This window comes from Aythya fuligula, chromosome 6 (genome assembly GCF_009819795.1).
Source record: "Aythya fuligula isolate bAytFul2 chromosome 6, bAytFul2.pri, whole genome shotgun sequence".
Lineage (NCBI taxonomy): Eukaryota > Metazoa > Chordata > Aves > Anseriformes > Anatidae > Aythya > Aythya fuligula.
The window spans coordinates 16,190,621-16,206,636 of record NC_045564.1 but is presented as its reverse complement, the minus strand read 5'-3'; the positions used below and the strand labels follow the sequence as shown (position 1 = coordinate 16,206,636).

Genomic DNA, 16,016 nt, shown 5'->3' with positions numbered 1-16,016 from the left:
AGATCTATTAGTACATTGAGTGCTGTCAATTTTCTTATCTTGCAGCATTAAAAGCTGATCTATTTAGTTTAGCAAAAGTTAGCAGAAGTGTAAAAACCATGAATATTAGGGGTGCAAGAGGAGAGATTATAAGAGGTTAAAATCTACCTCTGTGCTTGCAAGTCTTTTATGTTGAAGGTATTTTTTGGATACATTTCTTGTGCTCTGTTCCCAAAAACACCTGTAAATTAGTTTGTTCATCAGAGTGCAGTGTATTGTTGAATCTCATAGGTCCGTGGAGGATAGTTGTCAGATGCGATTTTGCAAAATCGTGAACCATAATTCTAATTTCCTTTTAGACACTGATCAACTTGGAAGTTAGAGTAGATGTTTCTCTTGTAAGGAGTTTTCAGGAAACGTTCTGGGTTTTGTAGAACATAAGCAAAAGCCTGTATAATCTGGGTCTTTCTCAGTCTAAATAATTTCTGAGGAAGTTCACTTTATTAATTGTGCATGGTTTTTCCTCTAAACCTGCAGAGGTAGTGTGAGTTACCTGTTTTTGACTTGGACAGCAGGTAACATGGGATGTTGGCTCTCACAAGCTTATTTCTGTAAGAAGTGTTTTGTTAAGAATTCTGTGTGATAAGTCTGTGCCTTTGTGCTTGTGCTGCAGGCCCATTTAGGAAGGATGTTTACTATTTGAGAATATAAACATGTCATTTCAGCTCCATTAGTTTGATATGATGCTTGTTTCTCCCTAAAACGCTTGCCAGATACACTTGGAGAGCTGTATGCCTGCTACAAATCATCTTTGGTACCAGTAAATGAGTATAGGTGAGAGCAGCAACATTGACTAGCTCATGTTCACTGACTGGGATACAGGAAGATCTTCAGGTTTTGTCCAATCTGGTATATTTAACTACGGTCAACTTCTGAAGCTATTGTAGGGGTTGGTATTAAAATATCGTCTTTCCTATTATTGGAAACAAAGATGACGTGTCTTGCTGCACCTGAAGAGTACTGGTGTTTTATTAGCTGGCATCATCTCTGTACTTGCCACTGCTTGTTCTTCTCTGTAGTGTTCTAGTCTCTTTTTTCTTATGGCATTTGAAGTCTTTGAGAAGCCAAAGGCTTCTTGGACGCTGTTCTGCAACATGCAATGAAGATGCACTAGAAACCGCCAGAAAAGTTTGGTATTTATTTTTATTCATCCATATTTATAGTTACACTCTTCCAGTTTGTTTCTTGCTTTCAGGTAAGTCTTGCATTCCTAAATTAAGTAGACCTCTTCACTTCCACCTAGGAAGTGGGCTGTAGTGCCCTTTGTAGTGCTCTCAGAAGAATACATAGAAACGGCTATCTCTTTCTTGGGTGGTTTCATTTCTTATCCCTCCCTGCTTGTAAATTCTGCTCCAGGCTTTAGAGCAGCAGATGAGATGGTCACAATTTCATGGCTTGTTATCAAGTGCTGTTAAAGCCTTCTGTTTGCTAGTGTTGCCTTGATTTTGTGAAACTCTCAATTGACCAGGATAGCTTTAGAATATTAATCATTAGCTTCAAACGGGTAATTTCAGTGATCTTATTTTATTAAGCTCAATGTTACAAATGAGGGAGAGAAGGATGGGTATGTGGGGAAAAGGTTACCTGTGAATTTTTCAATTGCAATATGCCTTGCATATTTTCAGGAGGAACAAGTGTCTCTAGTGCCCTTGAATGCCCTGAAGAAGAAAAAAGAACAATTATCTCACTGGATACATCACAAATGGTATGTCTCTCTTCTAGGGGGAAAAAAATAGTTGAAATTTCTTTCTTTGTTGAAGAACAAATATAAGATGGAAGTATTAACTTGTACCATGTATGATTAAATTAGTGCTCCTTCAGTTACAGTGATATTTTGTTTAATCTAGCCCTGTACTTTATATGACCTTACTTCTTACTTAGAGTAAGAAAAAAAAATCCTACTGTTGAACCTTCTTACGGCAGCTTTCCTTAAATCAAAATCAGAAGAAGGTGCTATTTTTCTATATCAGAATTGTCTGAATTAAGTGAAAGTCTAGAAGGAAGCTGTTTGTTCTTGAAAATTATACTGTTTTTTACAGACCTAAAAATATACTTCAACAGTGAAGGCTGATAAGATGGTGTAATATCTATAAGTCAACCTGCAGTATTAACTTTTTTAAGAAATAAAATAAAAAGGTGGGTTTTGTGTAGATAGCATTGCGAGAACATGAAGTTCTATGGCATTCCAGAAATTAAGTTTTGTAAAATTTAGTCCTAGTACTCCGCTTTCCTTTATAAAGAACCTTTGTAGTTATAAAATGACCATTTTGTGGTTATTTCGTGGTTACATAGTAATGAGATGCTTCAGAAACAGCTCTGTATCTTTTAATGTAATTCTGTACTGTTTCCTAGCACCTGCAATGCTTATTAACTCCTTTGTCCTTGAAGGTAGTACCTGGGTTTTGGCTCCCTTTTCTCTGTTTATTCCATGAAGTTAAGTTAGTAGCTTCTGAGTGTTTCTGGCTACAAAGTGACTTTTCTTCTACAAGGCAGTTGTGCATTGAAGGAAACTCTTCATGCGCCTATGGGGTGAAATCCGGAGTACAATATTGGTTCAGGCCTTTGTTTGAACTTACTGACTCATCGCCCACAGCTTTGACTAATGTCTGGTTTGGGGGTGGGAAAGGAATGTACTAAACTCCTGCTATCGTCCTTTTGTGTTGGCTAGACATGTAATTATATATATCAGGTCAGGAAACAGACCGCTTTTTTGAATGCTTCTTGAATAATGCTGCCAAGCAATTTTTGTGGTCATTGATGTGGAGTGAAAATAAAGAAACTAGGGTGGAAAGCACTCCCAGGGCAATTAAGTTGATCAGACAAATTTTACTGTTTTAATACGCAGTTAATGGTTATCTTTGTCTTACATGTAGGGTCTGTGTTGCATAAAATCTCATTTATATAGCATCTCAGATCAGTTAAGTAGTCCATGTTGAAACTGAAAGTGTTTTCTGAGTAAAAACAGCTGGCTATTGAGGGGAAATAATTGTTTTAAAGTTAATTGTTCATAGTTTAAGCTGGACTACAAAATTTGCCACTTCAGAAAGCAAGGCAAACTGAAGCTAGAGCTGTTCTCCTTCTATGTAATATAATAATGCAAAATTATACAAGTGCCATAGAAGTGATTTGGAGCACTTGCAGGAGCTCCCTGTATCTTTTCATTGTCATGAAATTTGTTGATTTCAATAATAAACTTCTCATCTGACGTCAGTTTGGGCATACATATAAAAACAAAATCTGTCTTTGAGTAAAAGGTGAATCAGCAGTCTTCTGCTGCAGTAGACAGTTCTAATGCAACACGCAGCACGTAGTTCAAAGCATAAATACTATAAGCATTAAGAAATAGTGAGTTTTTAACTGTACTAAATGGAAACTGCATAAATGACTGTAGAAGAACTGTATCCAGAAATCTGAAGAAGGTTGGACAGTGTTGTTTTGGCTAATGAAGCTTGATGTATTTTTTTGTCAACAAGTCAAGGCTTAAGTTCTGTATAATAATTAAGGCTTCTGAAAGATACTGAAGTTGAATAACCAAACTGCCAGCAGTTTTCCTACCAAGTCACTGTGTGAATGTGTAATATCTACACTTAGTATATGGTAGTATATATAAATGTAAACGTGTGGCTCTTGTGGTCCTTCAGATAGTAATTCTTGTTGAAAATGAGTGATATTAGCTTTATTCAGGAAGACAGACATAGTACATAGTACACATACCATTATTTTCATTTCTATGTTGTCATGTTAATATATTCTTACTTTTGATTGGCTTTCCAACAGAATCGGATTCTCTGGATAGATGAGAAAAACTTAACAGCGTGTGTGGAAGCTGGCATTGTTGGACAAGATTTGGAAAAACAGGTATTTTTTAACTTTTCAAGCATTTAGTATTTCTCCATAACATTCTTTGTTGTTCCTCATATCTTGTCTAAATTGCTGCATTACATACATGGTTATGAACATTATGTGCATAGTTAAGAACCACATCGGATGCTGTTTGATACACATTTTTAAATAACAATTTTTCTTTTAGATATAGCTGTAAAATACATGTACGCTAAGTTGTTACATCACTATGCTTTCTACTTCAGACCTTGGATACACTCTAGTGGTTGCCAGGTGTGACACGTTGTGCTTGTTTTGTGTAGTACAATTTGAGTACTGTGATTAATGCCAGTGCAGACTTCCACTGAAATACAGACAGAATGCACATATTCATTTGGACAGTGCAGCAAAGGGAACTGCTTGAAAGACTGTTTTGCAGCTTGCTAGTGTTAACTAGAGTACAGAGGGATTTTCACATGAGGGCAGCATAAGCAAGATAGAGATGAGTAGGGTAAAAAAAAAAAAAAAAACACAAAACAACAACAAAAAACAAACAAACAAAAAAACCTCAAAGGTCAATACTATGAACATGTGGTAAGTACAGGTGTATGAAACAGGCAAGGCTTGGAGGGAAGAAATTGAGTTCTGGTGGCAGGTAGGTGGAATGTGTAATTCTCATGAGTCCCTGCTGGAGTAACAGTAAATGCAAGAGTAAAATGAATTTTACTTTAAGGTTGGACTGTATTAGCAGCAGGAGTAAAGCATCTTAGTTCTGTTCCTCCTTGTCTTCTAGGAGATAGTACTGACATGAAATTTTGGTGAGCATACAAGGAAAAAAAAAATCCAACTTCAGTTTTCATAACTGAATTTACCGGCATTATCTAGAAACTGTGCTGTGAAAATCATACAGGTTAAAAGCCACCACACTTTTTTTTTGGGTGCTGATCTTCCTTAGTAGGCTTCCTCACTAACAGTTATTTTGAACCTTACAACACTAACTAAAATCAGGAGCTGAATTCTAAACAAATAACAGACACTGATGAAAAATTAGGCTGTTTTTGAATGGGGCATTCAAAATAAATGATCACTACACTAGCTAAAATTACATGTGATAGTCATGTGATTAAGACGCCATTTTATGTGAGATGAGAAGATAGATTCATAATTCCAGATATTGTAGTGGACTCTATCGAGGAGCCTTGAATTGCTTGCTTTTCTCAGAATAATAGGATGTGGATTAATAGCCAACAGGAAAGAATCAAAGGTGACAAAAGGATAATAAAGATAGAACAATATATATTATTTTTATTTATTTTGGGAAGGAGTATTATGAATCCTATTGTGATTCGATAGGAAAGGCTAGTATATACAAATTGTGGATAAGCAGGCCATGCTGGCTATCTCTTTCATCTGAAAAGTATATAACACAATCTCTGCTCTACTCTGTCTGTAGCACGTCCTATTTTATACAACACTATTCACAGTGTTTGGATCTACTGCTTTGTGCATGCCCAGTCAGTTACAAGTATTCAAAAACATGGTCTCTTGCTGTGCTTATGTTTGTACAACTTGTAGAAATCTGTAAGCTGTGAGTGAAGCAAATTTCTTGTCCTCTGCGGGTATGACAAGGCTTCAGCACTTCCTTAATGTCATCAGGAAGCACTTAAAGTCACAAGCTCTTCCAGTAAGAGAAAGGACCACGAGCTAGATGAGTCACGTAGCCATTACATAGATATAAACAGTCACTAAAGTTAGAATCACGTTGTGCTACAGAACATAGTTAATAACCCACATTATGTGGTATCTAGTTGGATGTGGGTATTTCAGTTGCCCACTGCAAATTGATCATCTCAAACACTAACACAGTTATCACTTAACGTGAAAGTGCTGGGTCTTTAATTCTTTCTGTCCAACAGCTTTGGTATTGCAATTCGAAGGGCATCCAATCAACCTCAGGTGCTGTGCAGATGGCAAAGCCAAGCTAATACAGAAAAATGAGAAACAAGTGACTACTTAATGTACAGGAATGCATGATCTGCCTCACAAATAGTTGACAGCATTGCATACAGGAAGCCCAACCAGATGGCTGTATATTAAAACACATCACTCCTTGAGAGAATTAAGTACAGGCAATTTGCTCACATTTTCTGCAGACCTGCTGCATATCACATTAGAATGGAAAGAACAAGAGATTAAGTGCCTTATTTATTGGCAGCATTTGTGCAAAGTTGGCAGTTACTTAGTTATAATTTTTTTCTGTATGTATCTGAATTCTCACCTTCTTACAAACAATAGAGGTCTTAGTTTTAAAATATGGGGGAGGAGTATTATAGGTTGATATATAGCACAACATATACACAGGAGAAGCAGAATCAATTTGTCTTTGATATATAAATGAAATGCAAAATTTGTGCCAGAATAATTGTGTGTGTTATCAGGATATTTGCTTTTTTAAATAAAATAAACCTAAAATATTCAATATTAAGCTAATGCAAGCTCTGTAGAACGTATTTTTACTTTCTTTAGCTTGGTGAAAGTGGCTTCTGTACAGGCCATGAACCAGACTCCATGGAGTTCAGTTCACTAGGAGGATGGGTAGCAACACGAGCATCAGGCATGAAAAAAAACATCTATGGAAACATTGAAGATCTGGTAAATATTTTTAATACTTGTTCTAATTAATTATTCTTTTGATTGGTGGTTTAATTTATGTAATGACATGAAGTGAGAGGGAGAAGGAAGAATAAACTGCAAGTCTGTTAACAAGTGATACAGTTTTCATTTTGGTACTCACTGACTAACTTCAGGAATTGTGTTGTCTTATCCTGTCCTTGCGGCCTTCTTCCACTTTTTTGATGCTTTCTATTAATCCAGTGTAATAATTCTGTTAAATTTGTAGGGTTGTTTCAAAAGGTGCACGCTCTCTCCTACCTGTTGTGCTTTCTTGAAGTTGTCTGGTGGAATCACTACATGTTGACAGCAAGCTAGTTTGATCTGCCTTCCCACTTCCATAGGCTTGTAGATTGTTTTTCTTCAAACCAGCACACTGATCTAATTGATCCTGTGTGCACACAACAGTGAATTGTAATCCCACTGCGCAGTATATGGGGGCAATGAGGAAGGAAGCAAGGGACTGGGAATGGCATTATTCTACTCTTAAATCTGTTTTAAGCATTAAAATGGTTCATCTTCATATTAACCCAGGTAAATTGTTTCCTAAAGCATTTTGAATTAAAAACATACTTTTTAGTGAGTATACCGAAGTCAAATCCTGCCTCCTTGCTTTGAACTTCTAGCTCTTCTCATAATAGCCCTTTCTTAGCTATTTCTCCCTTCCCTTTCCTGCAGCACACTTTCTTGAGTTGTATCTTTATCACCTCAGGCTTTTTCATCATCTTGTAGTTCACAAACACGTCTGTTCTGTGCACAGAACAAACACTTGACTATCAGCGAATGAGCTTGGCAGCAAATAAGTAGTTTTTATTCAGTAGGTCTTGTTGAACTAAAACTGCTAGCACTTGTTAAGTATCATCTGTACCCTACTGCCTGAAGTGTTGCTGTCTGGTGTTGTTTTTCTTGGACTGGGAGATGTGAAGCAGAAGGCTTTTCTATCACAAGAGCATAACTTCAGACTAAAATGTAGCTTCTGAAATTTTCATTAGGAGGAAATAGGTTTGAAAGTTGATTCAGAAACGTTCAGGAATTTCCTGATGTCACAGTGAGAAGTTTTAGGGAGGTGTTTACTTTCTGAGAAAATCTTACATCTAGAAATAGTGTGTTATATAAGCTGCCTAAAATCCACTTGTTACAGAATCACCAGTTCATAAAATGCATATAACAAAATTCTCGAACAGAACAGGATGAAAATTACTTAGGTACATGTGCCTGAAATTTTTAGTGCCACTGTTTGAAATGCAGTAATTTTACTGTAGTTGAAAGCTTCACCTGCACCAAAGAAGGATTTTTTTGGAAAGAAATTAGTACAGAATAAAAACAAAATCTTAAATATGTATGAGTCTTACTGAAGACTTAATATTGACAGAGTATTTCACTGTTTTATTTCTTCCTAGTAGAAGTATTTCTGTATCAGCTGATGACTAAATTAAATTAGCTTTATCAAGCAACAGTTCTAAAGCAAAACTTAAGCAAGAAATAACATTTCTTCTGCTGCAAGCCATCTCTTTTTTCCTCTCTGAAGTATTATGCGTGTTCTGAATTTAAACGCTAGTATTCATGGTGAGCACTGTCTACACTGAGAAACAAAACAGCCTTAACTGGTACTGTCTGCTTGTGGCCAACAATTGATTGGATTTGGCATAGAACTTGGAGCAATCTGTTGTGTGGGCAAACCATGCTGCATTAGAGATAATTGTTTGTAACAGTCCTGAGGTTATTCTGAAAGTTCTTTTGGGGCTGCCTACAGAAAGTATGAAGTCTGCAGAACTGAACTGTATAAAATGCATGTCATGCTTGATAGAAAATAAATATACAGAAAAATCTGTACTTAATGCTAGTATGTATAGTTATTGTATATTGTTTAAACAGGTGATTCATATAAAAATGGTAACTCCCAGAGGAATAGTTGAAAAAAACTGTCAAGTACCTCGCATGTCAACAGGACCTGATATCCATCACTTCATTATGGGATCTGAAGGTATAAACTCAGTAACTTCACATAAGTGCATCTGAATTCATTTTCTGTAATGGCTTGATGGTTTGAATATATGTAATGCTGTCGCTTCTGGTGTGTCTATGGGTGGCATTCTGCAGGCGTGAATTTTTGTGTTAGGATGATACATTGAGACTTTTTTTAGGACTGAAGTTACGCAACTCTGAAAAGTGCTTAAAACAGATCTGTGGAGTTACTGTACACATCTACTGTACACATCATGAGTTAGAGGGGGTTTGTAAGAATTCACCATGTAAATTGTCAGGAATAAATTGCTTACGACTGCAGTACTGAATTTTTGAATTTTGGATTTGTCAATACTTTTTGAATATTTTTTGAATACTGAAATTTTGAATTTTTCTGACTTACGGTACTTTATAACGCTATGGTAAACACTGGTTGAGTTGTGTGATTTGCAAGAATTCTATCTTGCAGGACTTTACTACTGAGTTTTCCTTTTTTTTCTGAAGGAACGTTGGGAGTGGTCACTGAAGTTACAATAAAGATTCGCCCACTCCCTGAATACCAGAAGTATGGCTCTGTGGTCTTCCCCAACTTTGAACGAGGGGTGGCCTGCTTGAGGGAAGTGGCAAAGCAGGTAAGGAGAAGCTTTATGCTGAATTCATGCAAGAATGCTGGTTCTAACCTAGTCCAGGATCTAGGGCTAGGAGTATGCTGATGCTCTAGTCTTAATTATCAATTACTGGAAAGGAGTTAAGAGGATATGAACCTCATAAGTATATATGGCCAATGAGGCTTTTGGAAATGATGCGATGGATGATTGATCATGACCATCATTTGCTTGGCATTCTTAGCCAAATTGTGGATATGCCTTCTGATGGCTTCTTTTAAAAAAAAGTGGGAGTTGTTAGCATATCTCAGCACAGAGATTTTGGCTCTTTATCTCCTTCAAAGGAGAGTTTTATCCTGAGAGTCATTTAAGGCTATGTAGAAAGTGACCAGCATTTAGAGGAATTCAGTTGCAGCATACAAGTAAAGGACAGTTGAATTCATGGTTCTAAAGTGAAAAGGAACAAAAGTCATGCAGTGGAAGGATGTGACCTATGTTTGCAGTGGGTAGAAAAGCACGTACCTGAAGCACAGAAATGTATTTTGGGTGAGCTGGATGTTTTAAGGTGGAATTGTACTTATGTCTTAGTATTTAGGTAGAGCCTTCTGAGTAGCATGATCAGACAACAGGGAAGTGGATTTCAAGTAACAGAACTTGGACACGGGTATACAAATTGTAATGTTTTTCCTGATGGCTCTGCTTCCAAGCAAATCTTACACTGGCTAGCTTCTTTCTTTATCATCCTAGGCTAACTTTCCTTGGCACTGTGCAAAACATACCAAATCACTTCTGTGAAAGGAGGACTGTATATCCTGAATTGGGGAAGTAATTTCAGAAATGTTTTAATTAATGCCAAACTAAATACAGCTTTACATTTTTCCAGTGATGGGTCTAAATTAATGACTTAATGTTCCAAGCCAGATGTTCAAACCGGTATGTGAATGACATGTATATGCTAGTCAGCAGCACTTGCCAGTTCTTCTGTCACATGCTTCTACTGCTAGTGCTTGTTCTTCCTATTAAAGGTATCTAAGCAGACTGTTTGGGAATGCTTAATTGAATGGCTGATCAACATTTTAAGTCAATTAGGGAACTAGTGTCTATTCCCTAACTATGGGTTTAGAAGAGGAAAAAAAAACCACAATATTAGCCGCTTACATTGTTCCATTTCTAAGCTTCTGTTGCTACTTCTGTTTCACTGCTTTCTAAAGCCTGAACTACTTATTCTTTTCTTTTGGTGCTGCTCACATCAATCTTTTTAGCAATTACAAAGATCTCTAACAGAAAAGCTATTTTTTGTATTTATTACTCTATTTTTATGTAAGAAAAAGCTACCTGCAGGTTGTATACTGGGTTGCTGTCATTAGAACCACTCATTCAGCCTTTTTCTGTCAACCTGCCTGGTGAGATATTATTTTATTTTTTCCTTCTGCCCTTTTTCCTGTTGTGTGACAAAATGTACATCATCAATGTAATAGAGGGTGAACATGCATCAGATTAAGTGATAGAGGAATACTTCTATATCTTTGTGATTAGGTTGAGGCTAGCCTAAAATCCATGCTTTGTCGTATTCCTCTAGCTATATATTTCACTACATGACTGGACACAGCCATCATAGATGGCATGTTATAAGCATATGTATGACCTAGAAGCTTGCTTAGCAGAAGACAGCTATTCTTACTGTTTTTCAGACTTCTGTGTAGTGCATAGACTAGATTGGACCCAGGCATGGATTTTAATTGTGATCTGATGACAGAATGTTAGTGTACCAGGTCTGGGTGGTTATTTTCATCGTAGCAGCCCATATGATGCTCTGTTTGGATTTGTGACCAAAACAGTGATACACGCTAAGGTTTTATCTGTTGCTGAACAGTGTTTATGCAGTGACGAGGCTTTCTACATTTACTACTCTGTTCCCCTAGTAGTTAGGGGGTGGGCAAAAAGTTTGTAGGTAATGCAACTGGTATGGTTGGACCAAATCAACCAAAGAAAGATTCCATACCAAATGATGTCAAGCTCAGCAATAAAGCTGAGGGAATTTTCTCAGGAGTTACCATTGCTTGGGAACTAGCTGGGCATTGGTTGGTTGGTGGTGAGTAATTGCTTTTGCATTACTTGTTTTCATTTTTATTTTTTTCCCTTTTACCTGTTCATCTGCCTTTATCTCAACCTGTAAGTTTTCTCACTTCTGCCTTTCTGGTTCTCTTCCTCCACCCCACTGGAGGAAAGTGAGTGAGCAGCTGTGTGGTACTTAACTGCATACTGGGGCTAAGGCACAACAGTTAGTCTCTTTTCAATGGATTTTTAAGCTCAATACTCTTATCAAATATGGTATCTTTAGTGCATTATGGCAATATGGCTACTTTATAGAAAAACATTCAGTACTTGAAGGTTAAAGATCATGGGACTGTGCCTGTGTTGCCTTGAGTGTAAACTGAAAATTCTCTATGCGATATGTTTAGACATGCCTAATAGATGTTGCTTCTCAAATGAAAACAAGTTTATCATCACCAATTTTCAATGATGATAATGGCCATAGGTCTCTGATGTTAAGTTTGCTTCTTCTATGCTCTTTTTAAATGAAAATGTCACTGTCATGATTTTTGGCATACCTGTTCATAAATCTTTTATTCTTCCTTCCTCCAACGCCCCTAACTCTGCCTCCAAGAGATGTGCTCCTGCATCAATTCGCCTTGTTGACAATGCACAGTTCCAGTTTGGTAAGTAGGTAGATTTTCTCAGATGGATACCTGTTCCCAAGAGCTTTGATTATCTTAGTATTTGAAGTTTGTATCATCTGGGAATTCTTTTGCTCAAAACCAGACAACAAAGGCAACGATCCCTACGTTCAAATTCCAGGTAGTACTGTAATACGTACTTTCAGAAACAGAAATCTGTCTTTGCCTCTGGAAAAACGCTGTCAACTACAATAGTCAGTAAAGAGCTTTGCTCTGCATATAGATGTATAAGATTTTTTGCAACCTTTCCATTTAACAGCATGTAGTCTTCTGGGAATTTTGAAAAACTGGAGGCACTGCCTCTCTTTTGCTATTGAAGGCGTGGAAATGATAGTTTTGTAAATATAGTCCTTGAAACATTTGGTTGTGAAGAATATTAACAAGTAGTCAGGTATCAGAGTGCAGGGGAGATTCGGAATGCAGGCATCTTACTTTGAAGGTAAATTGGTTGATGTAAATTTCCTAAGAGCATCACAGTCTGTGTACAGATTCCTGAGAAGTAGCAGTTTATTTTGAAAATATTCTACTGTGGTAGTGATTGTTTTGGGTGGGGTGAGGCATGACACGTCAAAAATGAGCTGTCTGGCTTTGTTTTAAAAAAGTTCAGACGTGGTAAATACCATAACTGTATGCAAACAGAATTAAGCTGTTGGGCTTTTTTATTTTTTAATATAGAAAGTATAGAAAGTCAGTAAAAGCTACTGGAGTATTACTAAACCTAGACATTACGTAAATAGGACAACGTCAGACATGAAAAATCATCATTTTGAACCCTTCTTATGGAAGCTGTCATTTTAAACGGGTAGAAAACTTGGCAAGAGATGTGTTTCTGGCTCAGGGCACTCTTCAAGAGAACCTAAAGTTGCACAACACACAACTAGTACTTCATAGGACTCGAAGCACTTGCTAAGACCATGCGATTTTGATTATTCACAGAAGATGAAAAAATGAATTGTGATTGACCTTGAAAACCTATATGTTAATACTACAAGAACAAGTCAGAATCTGATACCTGGTTTTGAAAGAAGAAGCCTCAGTAATGAATCTTGACTTTAAATGGCATTAATCTGGAGATGAGAAAGCTGAGCTTTGTTTTTTGAACTAAGTTAGTATCTCTAACACCTGAGAGCCCAGCAAGCATTGCATCTTGCTTTGGTCATCACTGTGTTGTACTCTCTCACAAACGTGTACAACAGAAGGCAGATGCAGTTCTTTATTTTTATTTGGGAGAAAACTTGACCAATTATAAGCTTTAAATCCAACCCTAGATAAGTAGATCTTTTCTTTGGCTTTGATCTGATGTTGCAGCTTATACAATCATCTGCAAAAGGTGAAAAAGAGGAGTTTTTCTTGTGGTTTTCTTAAGTAGGCTTAACTCCACTAGTTTTTACAGATTGTGGTTTAATAAATTAATGTCCTTGTGTTATCTGCTGCTTTTGTATCCTCACTTAAGTGTACTTGGAGGCCTATTCCTTGGCGTTTTCTCATATCTGCAAGGAGAGTACCTCTTTACAGAAGAGGGAAGGAGGCAAATGAATTACTGAAGTTCATGCTTTATTCAGGAGGAAATACTTCGTGAAGTATTTTAGAAGGAAGTATCGTGTAAATGGTGCATAACTTTTTTTATGAATTGGGCTCACAGCGTGTAGGCCAGATGCAAGACTGTAAAAATGAAGCAGTAATGGGAGTTCAGAAGTTGCTTGTGACTGAAAACAATGGAACAAACAGTAAAAGGCTTTCATCTCAATTAAATCCAGTCCTGAGGCAGAGATGTTAATTTAACAGACTCCAAGACACCATTTATATATCCTGGTAATTTTAGTTCTCCGTATGTGATTAAGGAAGCAATTACTAGCTTTATGTAGAAAATTTTGTGCAAGTGACATAACCATTAAGGAAAAAACTGCTTAACTCTTTAACTTGCACCATTTTTTGGCTATTGGTTTCAGTGGTTTTGGCATAACTTTAAAAAGGTCAGTGGTTTTGCTTAGTTTTATAGTATAAAACTAATGAAGTGTTCTTTCAAAATTTTCCATGTGCAATATACTTGTGAAGATCTAAGCTACGACAGCCTTAATTAAAGTGTCAAATGGAATATTTGTGCGCAGTTGTATGTATGCCTCTCAAAAATTAATAAAAAAACGTTTTCCCAAATCTTCTAAAGAGAAAGGTCCCTTTGATTATGATAGTGCTCCAAATAATTCTTGCAATTTTATGTGTCAAGCTATTTTTTTTGGTTCCTTGAAGTTAGGATTTTAAGAGCACTGATAATCTTAACACATTTTTTTCTACTTCTTGCCAAAGGTCATGCTCTTAAACCACAAGTTGCTTCCATTTTTACATCATTTTTGGATGGACTGAAAAAATTCTACATCACAAAGGTAACTGTTTTAGGGTTTAATACTGCTTGGAACTTTGCATGCTATCCTTAGAATTCAAGACTGTGGGTATTTCGTCTCATGCAGCTCTGAGTTTGTCTAACAGATTGTAGGATTAGTTAGAGAATCTCAGGGTGGTTTAATCCAAAATAATATTCTGTTTGAGGAGTTACTCCATGAGAGATTCTCACAGATGTTTTCACCTTTCACATGTGTAGATGAGGTTAGTGTGTCTTGCCTTAACAGTAAGGCAGTGACAGAGCGAGACTGGAACCAATTTAGCCAGCTTACAGTCCACTGCAATTCCAGTCCTTCCAGCTCTGCAAGTAGAAAAGAACATTTCAAGAAATGAGAGAAATGCTATGTAATACTGACAGAGGCTCCAAGCTGGTGACACATCTGGAGCTAGGGCTCAGTCTCCTGATGTGTGTAAGCAACTTGCACTTCAGAGATTCTCCCAGTTGGGTACAGTATTATATAGTACTATATAGCACAGTGATACTCCCAGCTGGGAGTAGAGAAAGCATTTTTAATGACTGTGAGATTGATATGGCAGGTGTACTGGGACCAAGGTACTCAAATTTTCACGTATTCACTTCATCTATGAATTGCTCCTCCTAATTCATGTTGTGACTCATGGATAGTGGCAACCTCTGAGATCTCTTGCCATATGAAGATTCTGTCATGTGTCTTGGTTTCTTGCTTGAATATACCATTGATTACGTTGGCTCTAGTACTTTAAGTTAAGCTTAAAGAAAAGTAAACATCAGAATACAGAACGCATTAGACTAACACTATTCTTTTTATTGAATGGAAGAGTTGTTTAACAGATACCACTTACAAGAATAGGGACAGAGTCTTTCCGGTTTATTCCTTCATATTGCTGGCGACTCCTCACTGATAAACAAATGCTTTAGGTATTGTTTGTGTTTACCAGATCATGCTGTAGCTAGTTCCTCTGGTGCCTCTTCAAGAGAACTGTAAGGTGCTTCCTGAGCATTACAGTCGAGACAGTAGAACAGAAGGAAGGATTCACTCTAGATCAAATACAAATAGTTCTAGAATGAGAAAGGACAGTGAATGGCATTTTAATAGACTTCTGTTCCTGGGATTTGAGTTTATCACTGTAGTAGCAGTATTTCTTTCTAATTATGTTAGCTATGCTGGCTTTGTAGGACTAATGAATGAGACAGATTCTTTGCCTAGGAAGATGTGTAGTTTCATATTTGTGTTCATGGTGTTTTCCTGGGGTGGTAGGATCATTTTTAGAAATTCTAACTTGGATGCTTTTAACTAGTGTCACCTCCAAATTTGGCTCTTGCTTTTTCAACTTTTTACTGAAAGAAAGCCAAACAGGCATTCTGACTACATTACTGTTACAACTTTTGTTTTCTAATTTTCACTGGGCTATGCTCCCTGCCATGAGTTTAAAAGTTATTTTCACTCAGTAGGACTTGCCCAAGCTTAGAGATTTTCTGTGGTACACCACTAATACAACTGTTTTGAGAGCAGTGACGTTGTTGTCATGGTCATCCGCATGCTTTAATAAAGGAATAGTTGATAGAATATAAATGTCTCCTTACTGCTCAAATCATTTATGAGCTGTTCTTTCTTCAGGAGTAGATAGACAGCTGTTGTCTATCTTGCCTTTTTTTTTTTTGACAGGAGGAAAAAAATGTGACAGATTACTTCAGTGGGCTTGTAAATATTTGTCCTGTAAAGAAAAAACTTACTTGCTTTTAGGGTGATTTTTTGAAAGATGTTTTTCCCTAGTCTTTCCTCTTAGTTACACCTACCAA

The 16,016-nt window shown here is 36.9% G+C and overlaps 1 protein-coding gene across 1 annotated transcript in view; it reads left to right on the top strand.

The window, feature by feature from the left end:
* AGPS (alkylglycerone phosphate synthase) overlaps window positions 1-16,016 on the top strand; it is a 50,897-nt gene that overhangs the window by 20,188 nt on the left and 14,693 nt on the right. Inside the window, exons 7-13 of the mRNA XM_032189866.1 lie at window positions 1,665-1,744; window positions 3,817-3,897; window positions 6,388-6,513; window positions 8,407-8,515; window positions 9,001-9,128; window positions 11,770-11,821; window positions 14,144-14,220. Coding sequence (XP_032045757.1) covers window positions 1,665-1,744; window positions 3,817-3,897; window positions 6,388-6,513; window positions 8,407-8,515; window positions 9,001-9,128; window positions 11,770-11,821; window positions 14,144-14,220 — 653 coding nt within the window. The remainder of the gene's footprint in view (window positions 1-1,664; window positions 1,745-3,816; window positions 3,898-6,387; window positions 6,514-8,406; window positions 8,516-9,000; window positions 9,129-11,769; window positions 11,822-14,143; window positions 14,221-16,016) is intronic.